The 22000-nt window shown below is 46.5% G+C and overlaps 1 protein-coding gene across 1 annotated transcript in view; it reads right to left on the bottom strand.

The window, feature by feature from the left end:
• Positions 1-8454: 8454 nt before the first annotated feature.
• LOC146180025 (uncharacterized) overlaps positions 8455-22000 on the bottom strand; it is a 40671-nt gene continuing 27125 nt past the window's right edge. The window contains exon 9 of the mRNA XM_084580308.1: positions 8455-8659. Coding sequence (XP_084436434.1) covers positions 8455-8659 — 205 coding nt within the window. The remainder of the gene's footprint in view (positions 8660-22000) is intronic.

Here is a 22000-nt window from a genome sequence, read left to right as displayed (position 1 = left end):
AAACTCCAGTGAAACAATTGACCATATTATACTCGAATGCAATGGTATCCATCCGGAAGTTGATGCAGGCGCAATCACTGTTCCTGAAACTCTGGGGTTTAGAGATAACAGTGGCCGGGTGAATAAACCAGCGGTGGAAACTAGCAAAAACGGCTGGAAGATTGGTGGCTTAAAAGCAGAGAATGTAGGAGTAATGTAGGAATGTTTAGTAATGTAGGAGAAAATTTTAATAAATAGAATGATGGTTTAGTTAACCATTCTAAATCAATAATTAAGATATATGGAGAAAAATGAGCATGGTAACTGCTGGTACCCCCCCCGTTTCAAAGGGGACGCTCCTATATTCCATCCATTTCATCCATCCATCCATCCATCCATCCGTCCATCCGTCCATCCGTCCATCCATCCATCCATCCATCCATCCATCCATCCATCCATCCATCCATCCATCCATCCATCCATCCATCCATCCATCCATCCATCCATCCATCCATCCATCCATCCATCCATCCATCCATCCATCCATCCATGTCGCCACAAGGACGACGACGCTGTCCCGGCGAAATCCAGTAATTCCTATTGGGATAAAGATAATTACTCTCTAGATACCACTCAGGTCCTGCCAGCACCATTCGCTCCATAACTTTTCCAACACAGCTTGCTAGGGCAACTGGCCGGTATGAGGTAAGCTCGAGAGGAGACTTTCCAGGCTTCAAAAGAGCAACCAGGGGGCTAATCTTCTAGCGTTCAGGAACAGTACTAGAAGCCCATATATCATTGAAATAATTAAGTAGTGCAGTTCTACCATCCTTGCCTAGGTTTAATAAGGTTGAATAAGTAATCCTGTCAGGACTAGGGGCAGATGAATGCATACAAAAAGCAAGAGCGGCGTCTAACTCAGCTATTGCAAAGGGCACGTCGCATTCATCATTCGGCGAAAGTGGCGCAAAAACCTCTGAAATTGGTAACTGTGCCTGGTTTGTACTCACAATCATTTAAAAAAAAATCTTCAGCTACGTCAACTTCATTGCCTGCAAATTTTATGAATTTGAGTGCGTTTATATGCTTGTATTTCTTTTTGGTTTTCCCACCCTGCTATGATCTGTACCAGATCGTAGTACCTGTAAATAAATAAATAAATAAATAAATAAATAAATAAATAAATAAATAAATAAATAAATAAATAAATAAATAAATAAATAAATAAATAAATAAATTGCGGCGTTCATAAAGGGCCAGGGCACGAAAAAGGTGCGTTTCTCGTGGAGGTGTGCGCAAGCTTCTCGCAACATGACAAATACGCGACAGGGGCTTACGGGGATCCAGTGATGAGCAGAACTGTCTCCAACGTTGTCGTCCTAACCTCTCCAGATGGCGTCTAGCGCGGCAAGAAAGTGCGAGATCTTGCGCGGATTTCGTTCTTCTCTACTTCCTTTCAGCCCGCAGACGGGTCGCGCGAAGCCGCTCGAATTCCACGTCGATGCTGGACACTGACACCGGCACACAAACATAGTGAGTGTTCTCACTGAGAGAGGAAGTAATGAGGCCCTCTATTTGAGATGGTGACTGGAGGTCCACGCTGGAAGTCTCCACCGATGCCCTAAAGGCGGGCCAGTCTGTGTATTGCACACGAGGCGAAGTGGCATGTGCAAACCACTTGATGCATACGTACGTTGGTATGTGATCACTCCAATGTGTTTCCACATCACTACACAAGAAAAAAAGGGATGGAGGCTTCTGGAAACAAACGCCACATCCAAGCAGCTACTGTAGGTTGTTCCGCGTAGAAACTTCGGTGCGCCGTCGTTTATATTGACGAGATCTTGCGTCATAAAGTCTGCCAGGTCTCTTCCCCTATTGCTCATTATGGCACTACCCCACTAAGGGTGGTGAGCATTAAAGTCCCCCATAATAATACGAGGAGCTGCACAACACTGGATTATTGAAAATAGATATGACTTGTCCAAGTCATCTCTCGGTGGAATATAAGCGCCAATTACAGAACATACTCGTCCTTTCAGGGTTAATGTCAAAGAAATGTAGTGGTTCGTGTTGTGGGGCTGTAGAGCATGGCGGACGTGCGCAATGTCTTGGCGTACACACACCAGCACTTTGCTTGCTTCGTCTGCCTCTTGAGACCATAGCAGAACATAGCCAGAAAGGCGGAAAGCAGCCGGCATGTTTTGCTCACAGATCACAATCACAGGAAAGCGGTACTTCTGTATCCGCTGTCGGAACTCATTCTGCCGACAACGCAGGCCTCGATATTCCATTGCATCAGTACACTGCGGTGCAAGTGCATCGTCACAGAGATGCCGTTAGTTTGTTAAGCTATTGTGAATTATTGCAATGCCGCCAAGAGCGGCTCAAATGCGTCCAAAAACTGAACAGCAAACTTTGCTGTTTGCGTGTTGATGCTACCACCCGCATTGAACGAACCGGCTGTTTCAGCATTCCTTTCACCTGCTGGCTGTCGGGGTGGGCGGAATTTTAAACACGTGTGGCAACCAAACTGTCCTTCTTCTGTTTCTTGGCGCTTCTGTCCTTGGCCTGTGACATTGCCTGTGACATTACAGCAAGAGTATTCTTAACGGGATTAGGCTCAATCGGTTGTGGCACCTGAGCTGACGTTAACTGTGAAGTTGACTTATCCAGGCTAGGCTTGTCTTCCGATTCCTTGTGTCGGCGTCGGGAACGGTGCTTGCGACGACGAATAGACACAGCCGCTTCTTGATGAGTCGAGTTATCCCGCACCATCTTCTTTAGTATACGTCTTTCGTTCCGAATTTTAGCACAGTCCTTAGCTGTCGCTTCATGGGCACCAGAGCAGTTCGCACACTTGACAGTCTCCGTCTGGCATGTGTCATGAGGATGCGTACCGCCGCATCGACGGCAGGATACCTCGTTTCGACAAACGGCACTCACATGTCCGATCTCGTTGCATTTGTAGCACTGAACAGGTCTTGAAACATACATCCGAACTGGGTGTCTCACATAGCCCCCTTTCACGTGGGATGGGAGGGATAGCTTCAAAGACTAATTTAACGCACTTTGAGTGGCCGAAACCTCTGAGACAAAACATGTCCGGTTGCGGAGTGTAAACACTAACCTTATTACGGCGCCGACTCATATAGTATTCGCAACTTCAGCAGCCCGCCTAACAGTTAATATAAATGGCCGTAAGATTACACAGCGTTTCTTACACCTCCCCGGACTATCCTGGCCAGTCATACTAGGCCGTAACTTCATAGCGAAGGCCAGAATCGTGATGGATCCCAGTAAAGACACCTATCGGTACGGCACCAGTACAGAAACATTTCAGTTCAAGACCAAGGCCGGTGAGCCACAGTCACAGTTGCTTGCCACAAACGGCCATTCGGCCAATATCACAGGAGGTGGTGTATTAACTGTTTTGGATTCCTTCATCGGGGCACCAGTGGGAAAAATGCAGAATCGAGACAGTGCTCAGCCCCTTGGCAGCAATGTTCACGGAGGCTCCAGGGAAGGCCAGCTTACTAACCCACAGGATCGACACCGGTGATGCTCGTCCTATCCGATCCAATCTAAGGCCCTTGAGTGTCCACAAGCAAGCGCTGCTGGATGGAGCTCTCAAAGCAATGGTGGCTACCGGTGCGGTGAGACCATCAAAAAGCCCCTGGACGTTCCTTGTTGTTTTCGCGCCTAAGATGGCCCAGCTGGTTGTGTGTCGATTATCGACGTCTGAACGCTGTGACAGTACGAGACTCTTACTCTTTGCCATTAGTTGACTTTGGCATGTACTCACTTGTGTCAGCTAAGTTTTTTTACAGCTCTTGACTGTAGCAGAGGTGTTCTACAGATCCCGATTGCCCACTGTGACATTGAGAAAACTGCTTTCACTTGCCATCGGGGACTGCTCGAATTTGTGCGATTGCCTTTAGGTTGTGCAAGTCACCTGCTACTTTTCAGCGTGTCATGAACATTGTGCTCGGAGACGCTAAATTTAACTACGCCATGGCCTACATGAATGACGTAGTAGTTTTCTCAGAAAGGCTAGAAAAGCATCTCCTTCATCTAACCAATGTCCTTAAACGAATGCAAAGCGCGGGCATCACCATTAACCCCAACAAGGTTCACTTAGTGACAAGCACAATCAACCTTCTTGGTTTCATTGTGGAACAGGGCACTGTCCGCCCAGATGAAGAGAAACTCCAGGCCATTCTACAGCTCCCACTACCAGCAAGCATAAACAGTCTCCAGCGGTTCTTGTGCATTGTGAGATTCTACCGCCACTTCATCTTGAACAGCGCCGTCCTAGCGCGACCCCTCCATCAGCTCCTCCGTAAAGGTGCCCGCTAGTCATGGACACAAGCAGAACAGGGATCGTTCCGTTCACTGTCGGCAGCCATCGCGGATACTGCACGCCGACGACTTCCACATCTTAATCGGTCATTCACAGTAGAAACCGATGCAAGTGAGTACGGAATTGGTGCCGTATTGCTTCAAGAACATCAAGGAAAGGTTTGCCAATTGGCGTTTGCCAGTCATACACTGACGGGACCGGGAAAGATATATAGTGTGACAGAGGAAGAGTGTCTCGCGATTGTGTTTGCTTTAAAGAAATTCGACATGTATCTGGATGGCGCCGAATTCACTATTCAGACCGACCATCAGGCCCTATCGTGGCTTTCAAGGCTGCAAAATCCAGTTGGCCGTCTAGCCCGCTGTTCACTCGATCTCCAAAAGTATAATTACTGGGTAAAATACAGAAGAGGCACTTTCAACAAAGTGGCCGATGCCCTGTCCCTAGCTCCACCTCCTGGTGAGGGCGAGCGAGCACCCGCGCACACTGGTGTCCCGTGAACAGCTGCTCGATGCTCAGCTCTCATCGACCAGTGCAACCAGATACGTCAAAGCCTGAACAGCGACGACCCTGCAGGGAGCCGTGTGCCTAACGGAAGCTTTGACAGCTACGTGGAAGCAGAAGATGGCTTGCTCGTGCGGTATATACCTGCTGCGAACACCGAGAGTGGTGAGTCCGCATTTCATGTGGTCGTTCCTAAGAGCCTCCGCAGGCATTTTCTAGAGTACTTTCACAATACAAGCCTCGTAGGCCAGAGCGATGGGAAGAAAACATGACAAATTGTCTCGCGTCGCAACATGGCTCCGCATGACAACGGATGTCCTGACATACGTCCGCACTTGTCATACATGCCAGACGGCGAAGCCGAGGGGAGAGAAACAACCAGACCTCATGCAACCTGTAGAGAGCCGATACCCGTGGGAAATCCTGGCCTGCGACATAAAGGGTCCCTATCCCAGATTAATGAAAGGGAATCGCTACTTTTTAGTAGTCACTGATCATTTCTCGAACTGGGTAGAATTGTATCCCCTGAATAGGCTAGACTCTAAGATAATTTGGGATAAGCTACTAGAAACATTCACTCGCTCTGGCTTCCCAGCTCAGCTTATCACTGATATTCATTGACACATGCAAAGCACTTGGCGTGAAGCACAAGAAGACTACTCCCTACCATCCTCAAGCAAACATTACAGAGCGAGTGAATCGAAATCTCAAGACTATGATGGTGGCATTCATGGAGCGGCACAAGGACTGGGACGCTCGTATCCAGGAGATGGTCTTCGCCACAAAAACCACGGTAAACCGTTCAACAGGGTTTACGCTAGCGACCATTCTCCTTGGTCGTGAGCTCAGGTTTCCTGTTGAGCATGCTCTGAATGGCTGTGATTTACTGGGTCTTAGCCATTTTAAATTCGCGCATGACCTTTCCAGCCACTTGTCCGAGACTCAGAAGGAGGCAAGGGAAAACTTGGACCTTGCTTGCCTGGAACACTGCAACCAATACAACAAGGGAAGGCGACCTTTGGAGTTCCCAGTCGGCGACAAAGCCCTTCGCCGCACGCATCCACAAAGTGAAGCAGCAAAAGGGTTTGCTAGCTGCTTCTCTCGCTCCTAGATGGACTGGCCCTTACACGATAACAAAGCGTGTGTCTCGGCTTTCTTACTTTATCATGTGCAGGGTGGTCGAGAGACCGGACCAGTCAACATAGCCGATCTCCGAACTTACCACTGCCGTTCATTAGCCACATAGAACCACTTGACCTACCAGGCATTACGGCTACCCACGCTCGGCGGATACCTCCAAGCATACGCCCTACCAGCAGCACTGCCAGTTCCGTCCTTACCCCGCGCTATTTTTGTTTTAGGCCGCGGGAGATGTCCCGCCTTGAGAGGGGGAGGGGGGGGGGGGAGTGTGGGGCCCCACAGCCCCGTTTAGTGTTTCAAACCGCGCGTGCTTTTTCCTGTTTTTGTTGATGTTTGCCCGGGCAGCGCGAGTACGCATAAGCGAGCTGACTGGAGCTGGTGTGGCATGTTATAGGCGCGAAAACGAGGGTAGATAAGCGCGTTGGAAGCAAGGCTCGGAGCTTTTTCGCCGGCGGCCGGCCAGCGAAGGGCGACCAATGAGTGTCACAGGCCGGCGGGATGTACACGGACGACAGAGCGTGCTCCTGCCAGACGAAGACGGAAGCGGTGCCTCCAAGAATGTCTTAAGAGCATCAGCGTTAGTGCTGCCACGCGAGAAGCAATGCTTTTGTACCGTCGTCAACGCTTTGGCTCTATTACTCGCCCTATTCGAACCAGTGTGTTCTGTGTTGCCGCGGTGAAGCCCTGACCCATGTTCCGTTTTATTCTTCAGAGTCCATTGTCGCGCACTTCGACGGCATGTTTTCAGCGCAGTTTTGTCCAATGCTGTTTCTTTTTTATTTATTACTTTTCTGTTGATCCGTAATAAACCGGCGTATTTATGAATTTGGTTTTTCACTCGTCGGGCGAGACCATGGTTCACGGACCCGTATTCTAGAAGGCGGAGCCTTCAATATATATATATATATATATATATATATATATATATATATATATATATATGTCGTGCTTGCAATACAAATGCAGTTAAAGTTTGCGCCTTTGCGTGTCCCTTTTCATGTTCCAACTCGCCCAAAATGCAACGATGTTTTCGTTAGTCTGCTGGTTACGGTCGTCGCTCCAGTCGTTTTAGCGGGCGACCAGCTCAAAGGTGTCCAGCCAGTCGTCTGCATCTTCGCACATGTCGCCATGGAAATATGGCGCTGTTTCCGGCGTGTGGTAGTGGATGGACCCCGGGGACCTGCTCTCTGCAGCCATTTCGGGTAGGACCGTCGGTTGAGGCTGGATCATCCTCGTGGGGGTGGAAAGAGTACTGAATTCCGGTGATTGACCGCGGAGGCGGCGGCTTTGGCGCTGATGGACCGGTGTGACAGTCGTTTTTATCTCGTATGCATACGCAGCTCGGAAAGCGTACTCAGATGCTTCACCAGATGTGTAACAGTTGTTACACTGACAAGTACTGCAGTGACTTAACGAGGCCACCGAGAGAGCTGAACAAGGCAACGAGGACACCAGAAAATGGCCTACACTTCAGCGTCCTGTACATCTACCGATTGCGCTCTTTCTTCTTCTACTTCAAATACACGTGTAAATGTATTGTGTAATGTATCCTAAAGATTATTAGCATCAGCTGGGCGTCTACGACACGTAGTCAAAGCCCAAGTCCCGAGCGGTGGCTGATCACTGGGTGTCTGCGAACTTCCAGCAAGCGCCTCGCGCTTTTATTTAGGCTAGAGGCGAAACAGCTGGTTCCTCGTGGATGCTAGGTGAGCAAGCGCCGCCGGCTTCACGCAATTCAGCTGTTGCGGCGAGTCATGTGATGTTTCACTTGGTGTTTCATGTCACTGACACACCTCCACTCCTCCACTAGAAGGTCAAATTTACCGCGCCGTCGACTTTGGCTCAGAAAGCTTGTAAACATTTCGCTTGAAAATTCTTGTCCCAGCCGTACGGCTGCTCTTTGGTTCTCGCGAATGTAAAATTACTCGATTATTACCATTGAGCTCCGTTTTAGCCGACTATCGTAAATTCGGAACCATATAGACTTTCTGATTCCAGAGCGCGCTCATCCAACCGGTATACAAGGTTAGATCTGGTTCGGGCTAAAAATAACACAGTATGAATTCCACAATTATAGAATGACGGCTTTTCTTCACTACACACATACCTTTAATACCGATAAATCATAACTGCAAAGCCCTGAGTGATCGAGAAAAAATTCATAAGAATTCACAGTAGATTACGCACACACCTACATTGCGTGCATTAAAAGTTTTAAATCTCATAATGATTTAGCGCTGCTGTAAACCTGCTGCCGAAGCAAAAAATTAATAACCATTTGAATATACAAGAACTTGCTGCATAGAACAAAATAAAATCCTAACGCCAAACACTGCATCCCAGTAAGGATTTGTGTAAAGGTACCGTGAGAGTCCAACTTATCACAGATTATCAGGGTCGCCTTGTCAAAGCAGCCTTGACTGTCACTTATGTGCACTTCAACTGCAGTCTCAAGGGGTACAATAGCGCTAGACGGCGATTCGGCATCGATTCGCCGGGTTCATAGGCGCTTCTGGCGGGCACCCGAAGGCGCGCGCGAAGTTGGGGCTCTGGCTCAGCGGCACATTGCACATGATACGTCCTCTCTCGTCGCCGCAAGACAGCCAGCAATGAAAGGCGAACAGCAGCTCGTACTCGAAGTACGGAGCAGGAGCTTCAGGCAAGGGCGAGGACCTGGAAAAAACCCCATTGCGATGAGGAAAGCTGCTGAGCCAAAACACGTATTGCCTTGATTTAGGGGATGAATATCAGTTAATTCTAGCCAATGTACACAAAACCGAAAATAATTATGAACTAAGCTTTTATTGTAATTTTAGGTAAGCGAAAAAATTTACGGCAATGTTAATTTCATTTCAGTTTTATTTTTCATTAAAAACCGTATGGCATAGGACATTTCAGAGATGCAAATGCATGCTTCACTAGTGAGCGGGGTGCACTGTCTCTTCAACGCTTCTACCTGAGAGCTAAGAAATTTGCTAGCAGTAGCTTCCGAACTCGTAGTGAGAAGCATGTCAGGCTTGTATGGCAAGATACCAATATTCAGTATTTACGTGCCGCATTACTGTGTCTTAGTGGTTAGGCGTTTATATGGTCGTAATAAGACGCGGCTACTTTTCGGAAGTGGTGACCGCGTTTCAATAACGCAGAAATGTAAGGCATCTCTGTACTGTACGATGTCACAGTACGTTATCCAAGGTGGTCGACATTAGCAGGCATCTATACTGAGGCGTCACTCACACGCTCAGTCGCTTTGTGACATATAAAACGCCATGTACAAGAACACTATACTTAAGTCAATCCGTCACTTTATTTACAATAATCGAGGAGATCGCATGAATGCGAACGAGAAATCAGCCAGGCTGATGACCTGTTAAAGACCACATTCCTAATTAAATTGCTTCCGCCAGTACTAGAAGCGAAAATGAACGGCAGCGGCAGCAGATAATATAAGATTGCAAGTACCTTCTCATAAATTCTATCAAAAAAGAAGTGCTAAAACATATGCTGCTTAATACTGAGAACACAGACACACCTAAAATGCAAACTACCTTCATTTACGGCGCGGTTCAGGTGTCCACAGAGCAAGTGTGACAGTTACTGCACATTTCACTTCCTGTGAACCAATTATTATGTATATTATGGTTAGGAACGTGATATTACTCCGAAAGGACTTGTCGGGCTGAGTGACAATAATGAATGATTTTAGCAGCTTAGGCGGAAGCAGAAGTATATTTTGCCTCGTATTTCTTCACGAAGTAAAGCTGTCAATCTGCGTTTATTTACATATTTTCTCTTCAAACTGCTTGTCTGCGTAGCCCGGCTTCCCTTTGTTCCGAATAATATTGCTATCAATAGTACAAAAATTGTGTTATGCGTGGTGTTTGCCAATAAATGCTTACAAATGCAATACACATGAAGAGCCGTATGACTAGCATTCGAATAGCTCAGATTAATGTAAAATAGTACGAGAGGACGGGAAAGAATCTTAACAGGAGACGTAGGAGAGTTGCTGGTAGCAGTTTCATGGAAGCAATAATGACACACTGGGATTCGTATTTACAAATATTTGATAGATTAAGCAACGCAGTTAAATGTATGGTAATCTCTGGAGAACGCAAATTATCTGCTGGATGTGCATGTTCCATAACCTCAGCATAGAGCAAACAAGAAGAATAAGAAATATAGACTTATTTCATTAGTTGGGAGAACATATTGGCACAATGAGATCAAGGGCTAAAGGCAAAGCGATGGCAAAGGCAGGTTAAATTTGGCTGGAAGCACATATGTTGCTACTGCCGACTGTGAATCTCTGACTTCAATGCTGCTGGAACATCTAGGTGGTGATTTTACAGCTGTGCCAATATGTCCCCCTTTTGCCAAAAGAGACCATCCTCACTGTTTTCTTCACGCTCATTTTATACAAAGCTTACAGCTTTATAAAAATCGAAATGTCTTGGAAGACGAGGAAACTTGCCTTACTCGCCGTGATGATATTTAGAATGTTTGGGATGAAAATATGCGCTGCACTGTACGAGTGAGCAGCTGAACAGGCGCATTTGCTACTGCTGACAAAAGCGGTGCAGCAGACAGTTCCTATGAGAAGAGCATGTTGCCGGGCTGGTTGGTGATCCATTAAGTAAAAACATTATTCGCAAAAATAGAACACAATGAACAGAGCATACATAAGATGTTTGACGATGTGTTCTATTTTGTTCCTGTGACATTACGCATTTCGAATTAATCGCTTATAGTTGAAGCGCAAGGGTTACAATGCATACTATTTATTTTGCAGGATCTGTGGTTTATTGTTTTCTTTTCATGTTATGATTTCCCATACCAGCAGAACATACATTAACTGACTACAACATGAGGTGCTGTAAATTAAGGGCTTGATACTCCGAGGAAGCATGTACCCGCATTTCATTTCCACAGCCGAACTTTTTATTAATTTTTTCTGCCTCATTGTTCCGAAGTGGTCGTTTTATGGCATGCACTTATTGGACAGACCTTCATTTCACAGCATGAGGACATTCCCGAACAAACACGCCTCGAGCCATCACGTAGCCGTAGATAACAATAATCCAAAACAGGTATCAAAGCCGCTAGGAATTGAAGTTCGGAGGAAGGTTACTAGTAGCAGGAGTAGTTAAAACAGAAGTAGGTGGAGGTATGAGGTAAACAAAGTAGCTTCAAAATAAAGCAAAACAAAGCCCCTATCCAATTTCACTAGTGTCTTCTGTTTCGAACTGCCGCGTAGTATATCGCTCACACGAGTCCGGCCTGGCGTTTCAATACAGCAGCACAGGTTCGTGTCAAGAAACGCGTCCTTTATGGAGATGTATCGCCAGAGGCCTACAGTACGTAAATATCTTATCTGGGTTTGATATGACACAGGCCTAAGCATATAACGAATTCACCAAATATGGCATCAGCGCGTATCGGGAACTGCAGCAACGAAGCTTGGCAGGGGGGAAGTGGAATCTTTACTTCACATATTTCCACGCGCACATATTTCACACACACACACACACACACACACACACAAAAGAACATATATATATATATTTATATATAAAGGGGAAATGAGGGTGCTCGTTATAATACATGAAGGAAAGAAGCCAATAGTCGGCGAGGCCAAGGAAAGCGTTGGGGATGGTACTTTATGTCTTTTTTTTAATGTTTACTTGGATAATCACAGAAATTAGTAATGTAATCTGTTTAGGGGAAAGATAATTAAGCACAAAGTAGAAGAAAAAACAACGTGCCGACGGTGGGAACCGAACCCACGACCTCCGATTATCGCGTTCGGTGCTCTTCCAACTGAGCTACATCGGCCGCTGTCCCCCCTGCTACTTTCTTGGGTATTTATGTTGTCTGTATACGAACCTTGAGAGTGTTCACCAGCGCCACCCTCGACCATAGCGGCGGACGTGGTACGTCATTTGTTACTGCCAGCGTCACGTAGAACGTGATCAAGAGCGAGGGCGAAAGCTGTGCTACAACCCTCTTATGCTACCTATGGCTTCAAGACTGCCAGAACCGAGATCCCCGTAAGCTACAAGCAGATCAATTAAGGGGAAATAAGGGTCTCGCTATAATACATGAAGGAAAAAAGCCAACAGTCGGCGAGGCCAAGGAAAGCGTTGGGGGTGGTACTTTATGTCTTTTTTTTAATGTTTACTTGGATAATCACAGAAATGAGTAATGTAATCTGTTTAGGGGAAAGATAATTAAACACAAAGTAGAAGAAAAAACAACGTGCCGATGGTGGGAACCGAACTCACGACCTCCGAATATCGCGTTCGGTGCTCTTCCAACTGAGCTACATGTTAGTTATCATGTTAGTTATCATGTTAGTTAGATAACATGTTAGTTATCGTACGGCTGGTGCGTTCAGTTAGACCGTTGGTTTTGGGATAATAAGGCGATGAATGGCGAAGATGACAGGCAAATAAACGGAGCATCTACTCCATGACGTCAGCGGTAAATTGGAGACAGCGGTTGCTAATAACTCGTGGTGGTCCGTGACGAAGAACTATCGCCCGCAACATAAAGCAGGAGACTTGATACGCGCTGGCCGTGGGTATGGCTGCCGTCTCACAGTATCGAGTGAGGTAGTCCACTCAAACATTGATCCTACGGTTCCCATTATGGGATAGCGGAAGCGGGCCAAGAAGATCAACGCCCACTTGCTCAAATGGTGCATGGGGTGGTGTGATGGGGCGAAGTTGCCTCACTGACACGCTTGTGGGACGTTTGTAGCGGTCCTACTGGGTGCAGCTAGCGACGTACTGCTTAGTATAGTTCTCATGTTTGGCCAATAGAAGCACTCCTCAGTGCGGTGGAGCGTTCTTGCAGTCCCTAGATGACCGGAATTAGCAGCGTCGTGCATGGCCTGTAATATAGGATGGTATAGGCTCCTCGAAACAACCAGAAGGAAACGGGGACCTGCTGAGGAATAGTTTTTCTTCCAGAGCAGGCGATCACGTACACAAAATTGGTGACCACCTGACCAATCTTGAGCCGCTGCGAAGAGAAGTTCCAAGGTGGGATCTCTGTTTTTCTTCTATATAAACGTGGGGATGTCAGGACAACCCGTTGATGCCGACGTGATGCAGTTCTGGAAATCATCGGCGTCAGACTCCGTCTTGGGAAGAAGAAAGCGCGAAAGAAAGTGCGTCAGCGTGCTTACGGCCAGTTTTGTCTGTGACTGTAAAGTCATACTCTTCTAACCGTAGGGCCCATCATGCAAGGTGTGGCCCCCCACACTGGTCCTTGAGATTAACTAACCAGGAGAGGGCATGGTGATCTCTGACAACGGTAAACGGGCGTCTATAAAGATATGAGCGAAAGCGTTTTATGGCGAAAACGACAGCGAGGCATTCCTGTTCGACGACAGTATAATTTCGCTCCGGCTTACTAAGGGACCGACTCGCGTACGCCACGACGGGCTCCTTGCTGTCGCAGCGCTGGACGAGAACCGGGCCAATTCCAGCCTCACTTGCGACAGTATGCACTTATGTGGGCGCTGAAGGATCGAAGTGGCGGAGCACAGGTTGCGACGTGAGAAGAAATTTCAAGGGGCGGAAGGCGGAATCGCACTCAGGTGTCCACTCGAAAGCTACCTGTTTATGAAGGAAGCTTGTCAAAGGGTGTGCGATATCATCAAAACGGTGAATAAATCGGCGAAAATACGAAAACAAACCCAGGGAACTCTTTAGTTCTTTGGCGGACTGGGGTGGCTTGAAAGAGGCAACTGCTACTGTCTTTGCGGGATCAGCTCTGACGCCATCTTTATCGACAAGATGGCCGAGAACTAGCGCTTGGCGTGCTCCAAAATGACACTTGAGTCCATCACGAGGCCAGCTTTGCGCAGAGTTCAGCATAAGAGCTAAACGCTCACTGTGCTCGCTGAACGTCTTCCCGAAAATCACGACATCGTCCGAGTAACACATACACAACTCCCATTTTAAACCGCGGAGTATCGTGTCCACGAAGCGTTCGAAATTCGTTGGTGCATTACAGAGTCTGAGTTGCATCACATTTAATTCCTAAAGGCCATCAGGTGTAATAAATATACTTTTCTCTCTGTCCGCCGGGTGGACAGGTATTTGCCAATAGCCCGATTTGAGGTCACCGGTGGAAAAGTAGGAGGCAGAAAAAATATAGTCAATGGTGTCATCTATACGGGAAGAGGGTACACGTCTTTTCTAGTGACTGAATTAAGACAATGGCATTCAGCGCAAAAATGCCATGTCCATCCTTCTTCCTGACAAGAATCACTGGGAAGCCCAAGGACTCGACGATCTTGAATAACTCCCGTCGCTCACATCACGTTCACTTGCTCATTTATCACGTTTCGCTCAGACGGTGACACTTGATAGGGCTTTTTTCGAATCGGATGCGAGGCGCCAGTGTCGATCCTATGTAGGATACGTGAAGCAGGAATTCACGATCGGCCACCTGGTTTGCAAAAGTCAAACAAGGAGGAGTGTCGCCCTAGAATGACCAGCAGTGCACCGCGCTCCTTCGTTAAGAGCGAGGTCAATCAAATGAAGCAATCACGACTCTTCTTGGATATCAGTCACTGCGTTGTCAATGGCGTCGGTAATAAAGTCATCAGATATTGGCGGGTCATTACTGCAGGATGCAAGTTTCAAACCTGTGGGAACAACGACAGGTTCCGTAGAGAAATTCCCTGCCCACAGTGCAGTGCGGCCATAGACAACAGACACCATGGCATGAAAAATCAAGACATTTTTATTGATGCAGGTGAGGTGCCCCGGTTCTAAAGTCGCTTCAGACATGTCGATGGTGGCGTCGAGGAAGGAAACATGTACACATACAGCCGATGATGGAGGCACGACGGTATCTTCAGAAACACAAAACGCACTCACATCACTACACGAGCCGTCCATCAGACCAGGGGTAACACATTTGCTGACGCTAAGCTCGCCAGTTTGGCAGTCGACATTGGGGCCACACATCTTTAAAAATTAGAGCCCAAGGATGACGTCGTGCGTTGATCGGGTGAGCACTGCCATTTCCGCACGGAACACATCCCCACCCAAAGAAACTTTAACACTGCACACTCCAACAGCAAGCAATAGCTCGCCACTCACACCACAAAACTGAACACTTTTATCGGGTGAGCACTGCCATTTCCGCACGGAACACAGCACCACCCAAAGAAACTTTAACACTGCACACTCCAACAGCAAGCAATAGATCGCCACTCACACCACAAAACTGAACACTTTTATCCCACTTAAATAACGTTTTCTTCCAAGGCGACGCTTAAATGAAGCACTCGTTACGGATATGGTGACCTCGGTATCAACTAAAGCCATCACAGGAACACCATCAGCTAAAACCTGGACTTTCTTCCGTAACATCAGCACAGGCGGGGGTATCTCTTGTAACAGCGAACATCCAGTGACCCCCCCCCCCTCGATCACGCCGACTATTTTTGCGGCGGCGGTGAACGGCGCCGGGGCGATGGGGCGGTGGGGAACGGTGCGCGTGGGAAGCTGGAGGTGGTGTCATACTTCTGTTCGATGCTGGTGAAATATCCCGCAAAGATGTTTGCCATGGGTTGCCGGAATCAGGAGGGTACCGCAAACGACGAGAAGAGCCAGGATTGTAACTCTGTTGCTCAGGGTAGTTCATGTAGTCGTAGCCGTAACGCGATGCTTGACGGCGAGAACGTGACCGTGAGAGGTGGCCAGGTTGGCCGCAGCGATAGCACACAGGAGGTCTGCGAAAAGGTGGCGCAGGCAAGTAGTCGCAACTGAGAGCGTCGCGTTGACTGTTTTCATATCGGTTATGTGTCGGCTGGTAGTAGCGGGTGCGTTGCCTTGGGGGTGTTCTTGGTATGTTGCTTTGCCGAAGCTGCTGCAGTCCCCGGTATTCATCGATGTCCGCGGAGCCAAGTCCGCTGCATTAAAGGCGCTTGTAGGAGACTGACACGGCGGATGTGACAGAGGCAGTGCTGAGGAGCCCCAAGCTAGTTTTATTGACCGGCTCACTTCGCGAACGATCTGACGGATTGTGGAAGCCAAATCGCCAGACGATGTTACGTCAGCAGCGTCAATAGCGGCCACCGACGTAACGCCAGCCAAACGTCTGAACTTGGGTGTTATCCGACATATTTTCACCGTCTTGAACGTGCGGTTAGACTGGATCACGTCAGCCACTGAATCAAGGATCGATTTGCCAATAAGGGAATTATAAACATCTATGGCAAACCCTTTAAGCCGATGGCGAACTTTGTAATCTTCAGTCATGCGAGCATCGACAAGCTTACACAGCTTCCTAATTGTTAATGAGGTTAATTGCGCTTAACCTCTGCGTTTGTTCAGTTCCTCTGTCCGTGTAAAACTAAGCAGCGCAGCATTTGTGAGATGTTCCAACTAGCTCAATCTCAAGCACTTCTTAGCTTGCGCAACTTCATGACTTCCTCGATGTATTTGGTGCACTTCCCCATGAAGCTGAGCTTGAGAAAGCGCTTGTTCAGCTCGCTTCTTCTTTACGTCAGAATCTCCAAAGCACTTTTTATCTCTTCCACAAAGCGGTCCCAGGTGGTGAAAGTGTCCTCGCGGTTGTCGTACCACGTTAGGGCTGTGCCGTGAAGCGCGAAGACTACGTTAGCTAGCTGGGCGGAAGAGTCCCACTTATTGTAACGGCTCACCCTCTGGCAGTCAGTGAGCCAATCATCCACGTCTTCGCTGGATGAGCCCGTGAACGAACGTGGCTCCGGGTGATGCTGCTATAGCTGCTAGGCACGAACCTCAGAGCGCCGCTGTTAACTGCATCGTAGGCTCAGATGGCGGCAGGCCAGCAAGACGCGACTTCGGCGTGGTTCAAGCTGGGAATCCGCCTTCGGGGTTTCTGGTGACCGTGTACCCAGCACCTCCCACCAAGGTGTCACAAGCGAGGTTTCAATTGACGCAGGACGAGCATCGAAAACCCAGCTGTGTCCACCTGCGAGTCTCAGCACAAGCCGCTTCTTTGTCGACCTCATCTTCCCTTGTCTCTATTTCTGGGCGTCACAATATATATATATATATATATATATATATATATATATATATATATATATATATATATATATATATATATATATATATATATATGTATATATATATATATATATATATATATATATATATATATATATATATATATATATATATATATATATATAATCAGAAAGAGTTGATGACAACTAATTAATAAATGTAAAATGAAAAAAATCCCCAAGAACCCGGTCGAAACGTCGAAATGAATCCATTGTTATGTTTTTAAGCTCGTGGTGATTAATTTTACACACACACACACACGCGCACACACATATATATATATATATATATATATATATATATATATATATATATATATATATATACATGAAGGAAAGAAGCCAACAGTCGGCGACGCCAAGGAAAGCGTTGGGGATGGTACTTTGTCTTTTTTTTTCTTTAATGTTTGCTTAGATAATCACAGAACATAGTAATGTAATCTGTTTAGGGGAAAGATAATTAAACACAAAGTAGAAGAAAAAACAACGTGCCGATGGTGGGAACCGAACCCACGACCTCCGAATATCGTGTCCGGTGCTCGGTTCCCAACATCGGCGCGTTGTTTTTTCTTCTACGTTGTGTTTAATTATCTTTCCCCTAAAAAGGTTGCATTACTAATTTATGTCATTATGAAAGTAAAAATTAAAAAAAAGACAAAGTACAATCCCCGATGCCTTCCTTGGCCTCGCCGACTCTTGGCTTCTTTCTTTCATGTATTATAACGAGCACCCTCATTTCCCCTTTATTTATCTGCTTTATATATATATATATATATATATATATATATATATATATATATATATATATATATATATATATATATATATATATATATATATATATATATATATAAGCTCCGGAACAAGGTCAGTTGGTGACGATTCTTTACCTTATGGCTGCAGGGACAGTTGTCGCGCGACCTCCTGGCGTACAAAAGCCTTGATGTCTTCAGAGAGGCTAGATGACTCCCTCTCCGCGGCTAGTCCAGCGAGTGATGCATGAGGCTGGCGAATCAAAACACGCTCCTTCCGGAGCTCGTCGTAGCTTTGACAGAGGTCGTAGATTTCCTTGACCGTAGTGGGGCTTTTCGCTATGAGCATGTTGAAAGCGCCGTCATCAATTTCTGTGAGCACATCACGTATCTTAACGGCCTCGGTCATGGTCGGGTCAACGCGACGACACAGATCAACAATGTCCTCAATGTAACGGGTGAATGTTTCACCGGGCAGCTGCAGTCGCGACCGAAGACGCTGTTCCGCGCGGAGTTTTCGTACGGCGGGGCGGCCAAAGACATCAGAAAATTTGGTCTTGAAATTCGCCCAGGTGTTGAAGTCCGACTCGTGGTTTCGAAACCACAGATTAGCGATGTCGCTCAAGTAAAAGATGACATTATTGAGCTTACGATTGTCGTCCCAGTTATTGCGACGCTGACCCGTTCGTAAGTGGTTAGCCAATCGTCGACGTCGTCATCACTGCTTCCACTGAAGGTAGCGGGGTCCCGTTGACGAAGCGCACCTGTGCAGGTGACGGGCGGAGGTAGGTGCAATGAAGTCGGCTCCGTCATTGAGGTAGTCAACGTTATGCTGCGAAGTTCCAGGGCGAGATGGGTACAGGGAACCTCAGACTGACCTCCACCAAGCGAAATGTGGATTTAATAGATGGTTTGAACGTCTAGCATGTATATATATATATATATATATATATATACATGAAGGAAAGAAGCCAACAGTCGGCGATGCCAAGGAAAGCGTTGGGGATGGTACTTTGTCTTTTTTTTTTCTTTAATGTTTGCTTAGATAATCACAGAACATAGTAATGTAATCTGTTTAGGGGAAAGATAATTAAACACAAAGTAGAAGAAAAAACAACGTGCCGATGGTGGGAACCGAACCCACGACCTCCGAATATCGTGTCCGGTGCTCGGTTCCCAACATCGGCGCGTTGTTTTTTCTTCTACGTTGTGTTTAAGTATCTTTCCCCTAAAAAGGTTGCATTACTAATTTATGTCATTATGAAAGTAAAAATTAAAAAAAAGACAAAGTACAATCCCCGATGCCTTCCTTGGCCTCGCCGACTCTTGGCTTTTTTCTTTCATGTATTATAACGAGCACCCTCATTTCCCCTTTATTTATCTGCTTTATATATATATATATATATATATATATATATATAAGCTCCGGAACAAGGTCAGTTGGTGACGATTCTTTACCTTATGGCTGCAGGGACAGTTGTCGCGCGACCTCCTGGCGTACAAAAGCCTTGATGTCTTCAGAGAGGCTAGATGACTCCCTCTCCGCGGCTAGTCCAGCGAGTGATGCATGAGGCTGGCAAATCAAAACACGCTCCTTCCGGAGCTCGTCGTAGCTTTGACAGAGGTCGTAGATTTCCTTGACCGTAGTGGGGCTTTTCGCTATGAGCATGTTGAAAGCGCCGTCATCAATTTCTGTGAGCACATCACGTATCTTAACGGCCTCGGTCATGGTCGGGTCAACGCGACGACACAGATCAACAATGTCCTCAATGTAACGGGTGAATGTTTCACCGGGCAGCTGCAGTCGCGACCGAAGACGCTGTTCCGCGCGGAGTTTTCGTACGGCGGGGCGGCAAAAGACATCAGAAAATTTGGTCTTGAAATTCGCCCAGGTGTTGAAGTCCGACTCGTGGTTTCGAAACCACAGATTAGCGATGTCGCTCAAGTAAAAGATGACATTATTGAGCTTACGATTGTCGTCCCAGTTATTGCGACGCTGACCCGTTCGTAAGTGGTTAGCCAATCGTCGACGTCGTCATCACTGCTTCCACTGAAGGTAGCGGGGTCCCGTTGACGAAGCGCACCTGTGCAGGTGACGGGCGGAGGTAGGTGCAATGAAGTCGGCTCCGTCATTGAGGTAGTCAACGTTATGCTGCGAAGTTCCAGGGCGAGATGGGTACAGGGAACCTCAGACTGACCTCCACCAAGCGAAATGTGGATTTAATAGATGGTTTGAACGTCTAGCGTTGCCAGTGATTCGGGCACAGCAGGGTCGAATGGCCAGCCGCAGGGCCCAGCTTCAGCGCGAGAGATGGGCGCCGGGGACAAGCGATGGTGACGGCGATGCCGCAGCGTTTGCTGTTCTTTGTCTTCTTTACAATATATATATATATATATATATATATATATATATATATATACATTATATTAGGAAATAGTGCAGAGTCGGTTGATTCCAGGCAGGGGTGGACACAAAGGAAAACTACATCACAAGAATACATCAACAAAGGCAATCACAATCAAATACAGAAAGCTGAAACATAAAAAAACAACAGCAAAAAAAAAAAAGCACTGCAGGAATACAAGTACTTCACCCAAGCATTTTTAAATTTGCGACGAACTGTTCAGCACTGGGACTGTCCCCTATATTCCTAGGTAATGTATTCCAAGCGTGTATGATTCTAAGAAAAAATGAATACTTGAAGGTATTGTTCAGGGGGGAGTATTCCTCATTTTCCCGTTATCAAAACGTGAGCTTGTGCGCAGACTGTGAGGGGTAATGAAATTGTGATTGATTTGTATCATGTTGTTATATAATAAATACAAATATTTTAACCTGCATTCAGAACGACTCGCCAGAAGCGTATCGAGAGCAAGATAACCAAGCATTTCTGTCACGCTATCAGGGCATTTATAATTGTTGCAAATGAATCTGGCCGCTGTTCTTTGAATTCTTTCTACATTGCGAATATGTTTTGCCGTATAAGGGTCCCATAGACACGAATAATACTCCAGATATGGCCTGACTAACAGTTTATATGCTGCTAGCTTCACGTGCATTGGTGCTTTTGAAAGCAATTAACCAGATAGATTGAAAGGCTTTGGTGCAAACTGTATTAATATGAAGATCCCAACTCAGATAGTGTGTAATAGTAACTCCTAGATATTTTACAGCCGACGATTCCTTAAGTACAATGCCATCCACAGAACAAGAATGTTTTAAAACGGTTTTGTTCATAGATATATGGCGGACTAAGCACTTGTCAGCATTTAAAAGCATGTTCCAATTTGTGTACCAGCCTGAAACATCAGCGAGGACTTTGTAAAGTTTAGTTTGGTCAGCTACATATTTAACAGAGGTATAAAGAACGCAGACATCGGCGAAAAGCGTCATCTTTACATCACTGTGTATGACTTTCACGATATCGTTAACATAAATAAGGAATAACATTAATCCCAGAAACGATCCTTGCGGTACCCCTGATGTTACTTGCAGTGTCTCCGAGCAGTACTTGTCAACTTGGACGTGCTGGTACCTGATTTCTAGATAAGCCGTAATGAATTCGATAAGTCTGCTATTCCGATCTCGTGAAGTTTCTGTATTAGTTTAATATGAGGCACTTTATCCAAAGCTTTCGCATAGTCCAAAAATATTGCGTCAATCTGTTCCTTGTTACTAATCGCGAGTGCAAAATCATGGCTTACACTAAGAAGCTGCGTCACAGTAGACAAGCCACGCCGAAACCCGTGCTGTGCGTCTGATAACAGCTTGTTTTCTTTGAAAAATACGGTCAAGTGTCGACAGATTATATGTTCTAATATTTTGCAAGTTGTTGATGTCAAGGAGATTGGGCGGTAATTGAATCATCATCTTCATCATCAGCCTGCCTATAGCCAGTGCAGGGCGAAGGCCTCTCCCATATTTCTCCACTTAACCCGGTTCTGTACTAGCTGCATTTACTTGACCCCTGCGAACGTCTTAACCTCATCCGCCCACCTAACTTTCTGCCGCCCCCTGCTACGCTTTCCTTGCCTTGGAATCCAGGGTTAATTGAATACACACAGGCAATTATATGACTTGAATATCAGTATAATACGGGCACCTCTCCAGTCTGGCGGAAGAAAACACTGCTCTAGTGACGCGTTAAAAATGTGGAACAAGTATTGCGAAATCCATTCCGA

Source organism: Amblyomma maculatum, chromosome 9 (genome assembly GCF_055883805.1).
Source record: "Amblyomma maculatum isolate TAMU_Amacu chromosome 9, ASM5588380v1, whole genome shotgun sequence".
In the NCBI taxonomy this organism is placed as follows: Eukaryota; Metazoa; Arthropoda; class Arachnida; order Ixodida; family Ixodidae; genus Amblyomma; species Amblyomma maculatum.
This window is presented reverse-complemented; position numbering and strand designations above follow the sequence as displayed.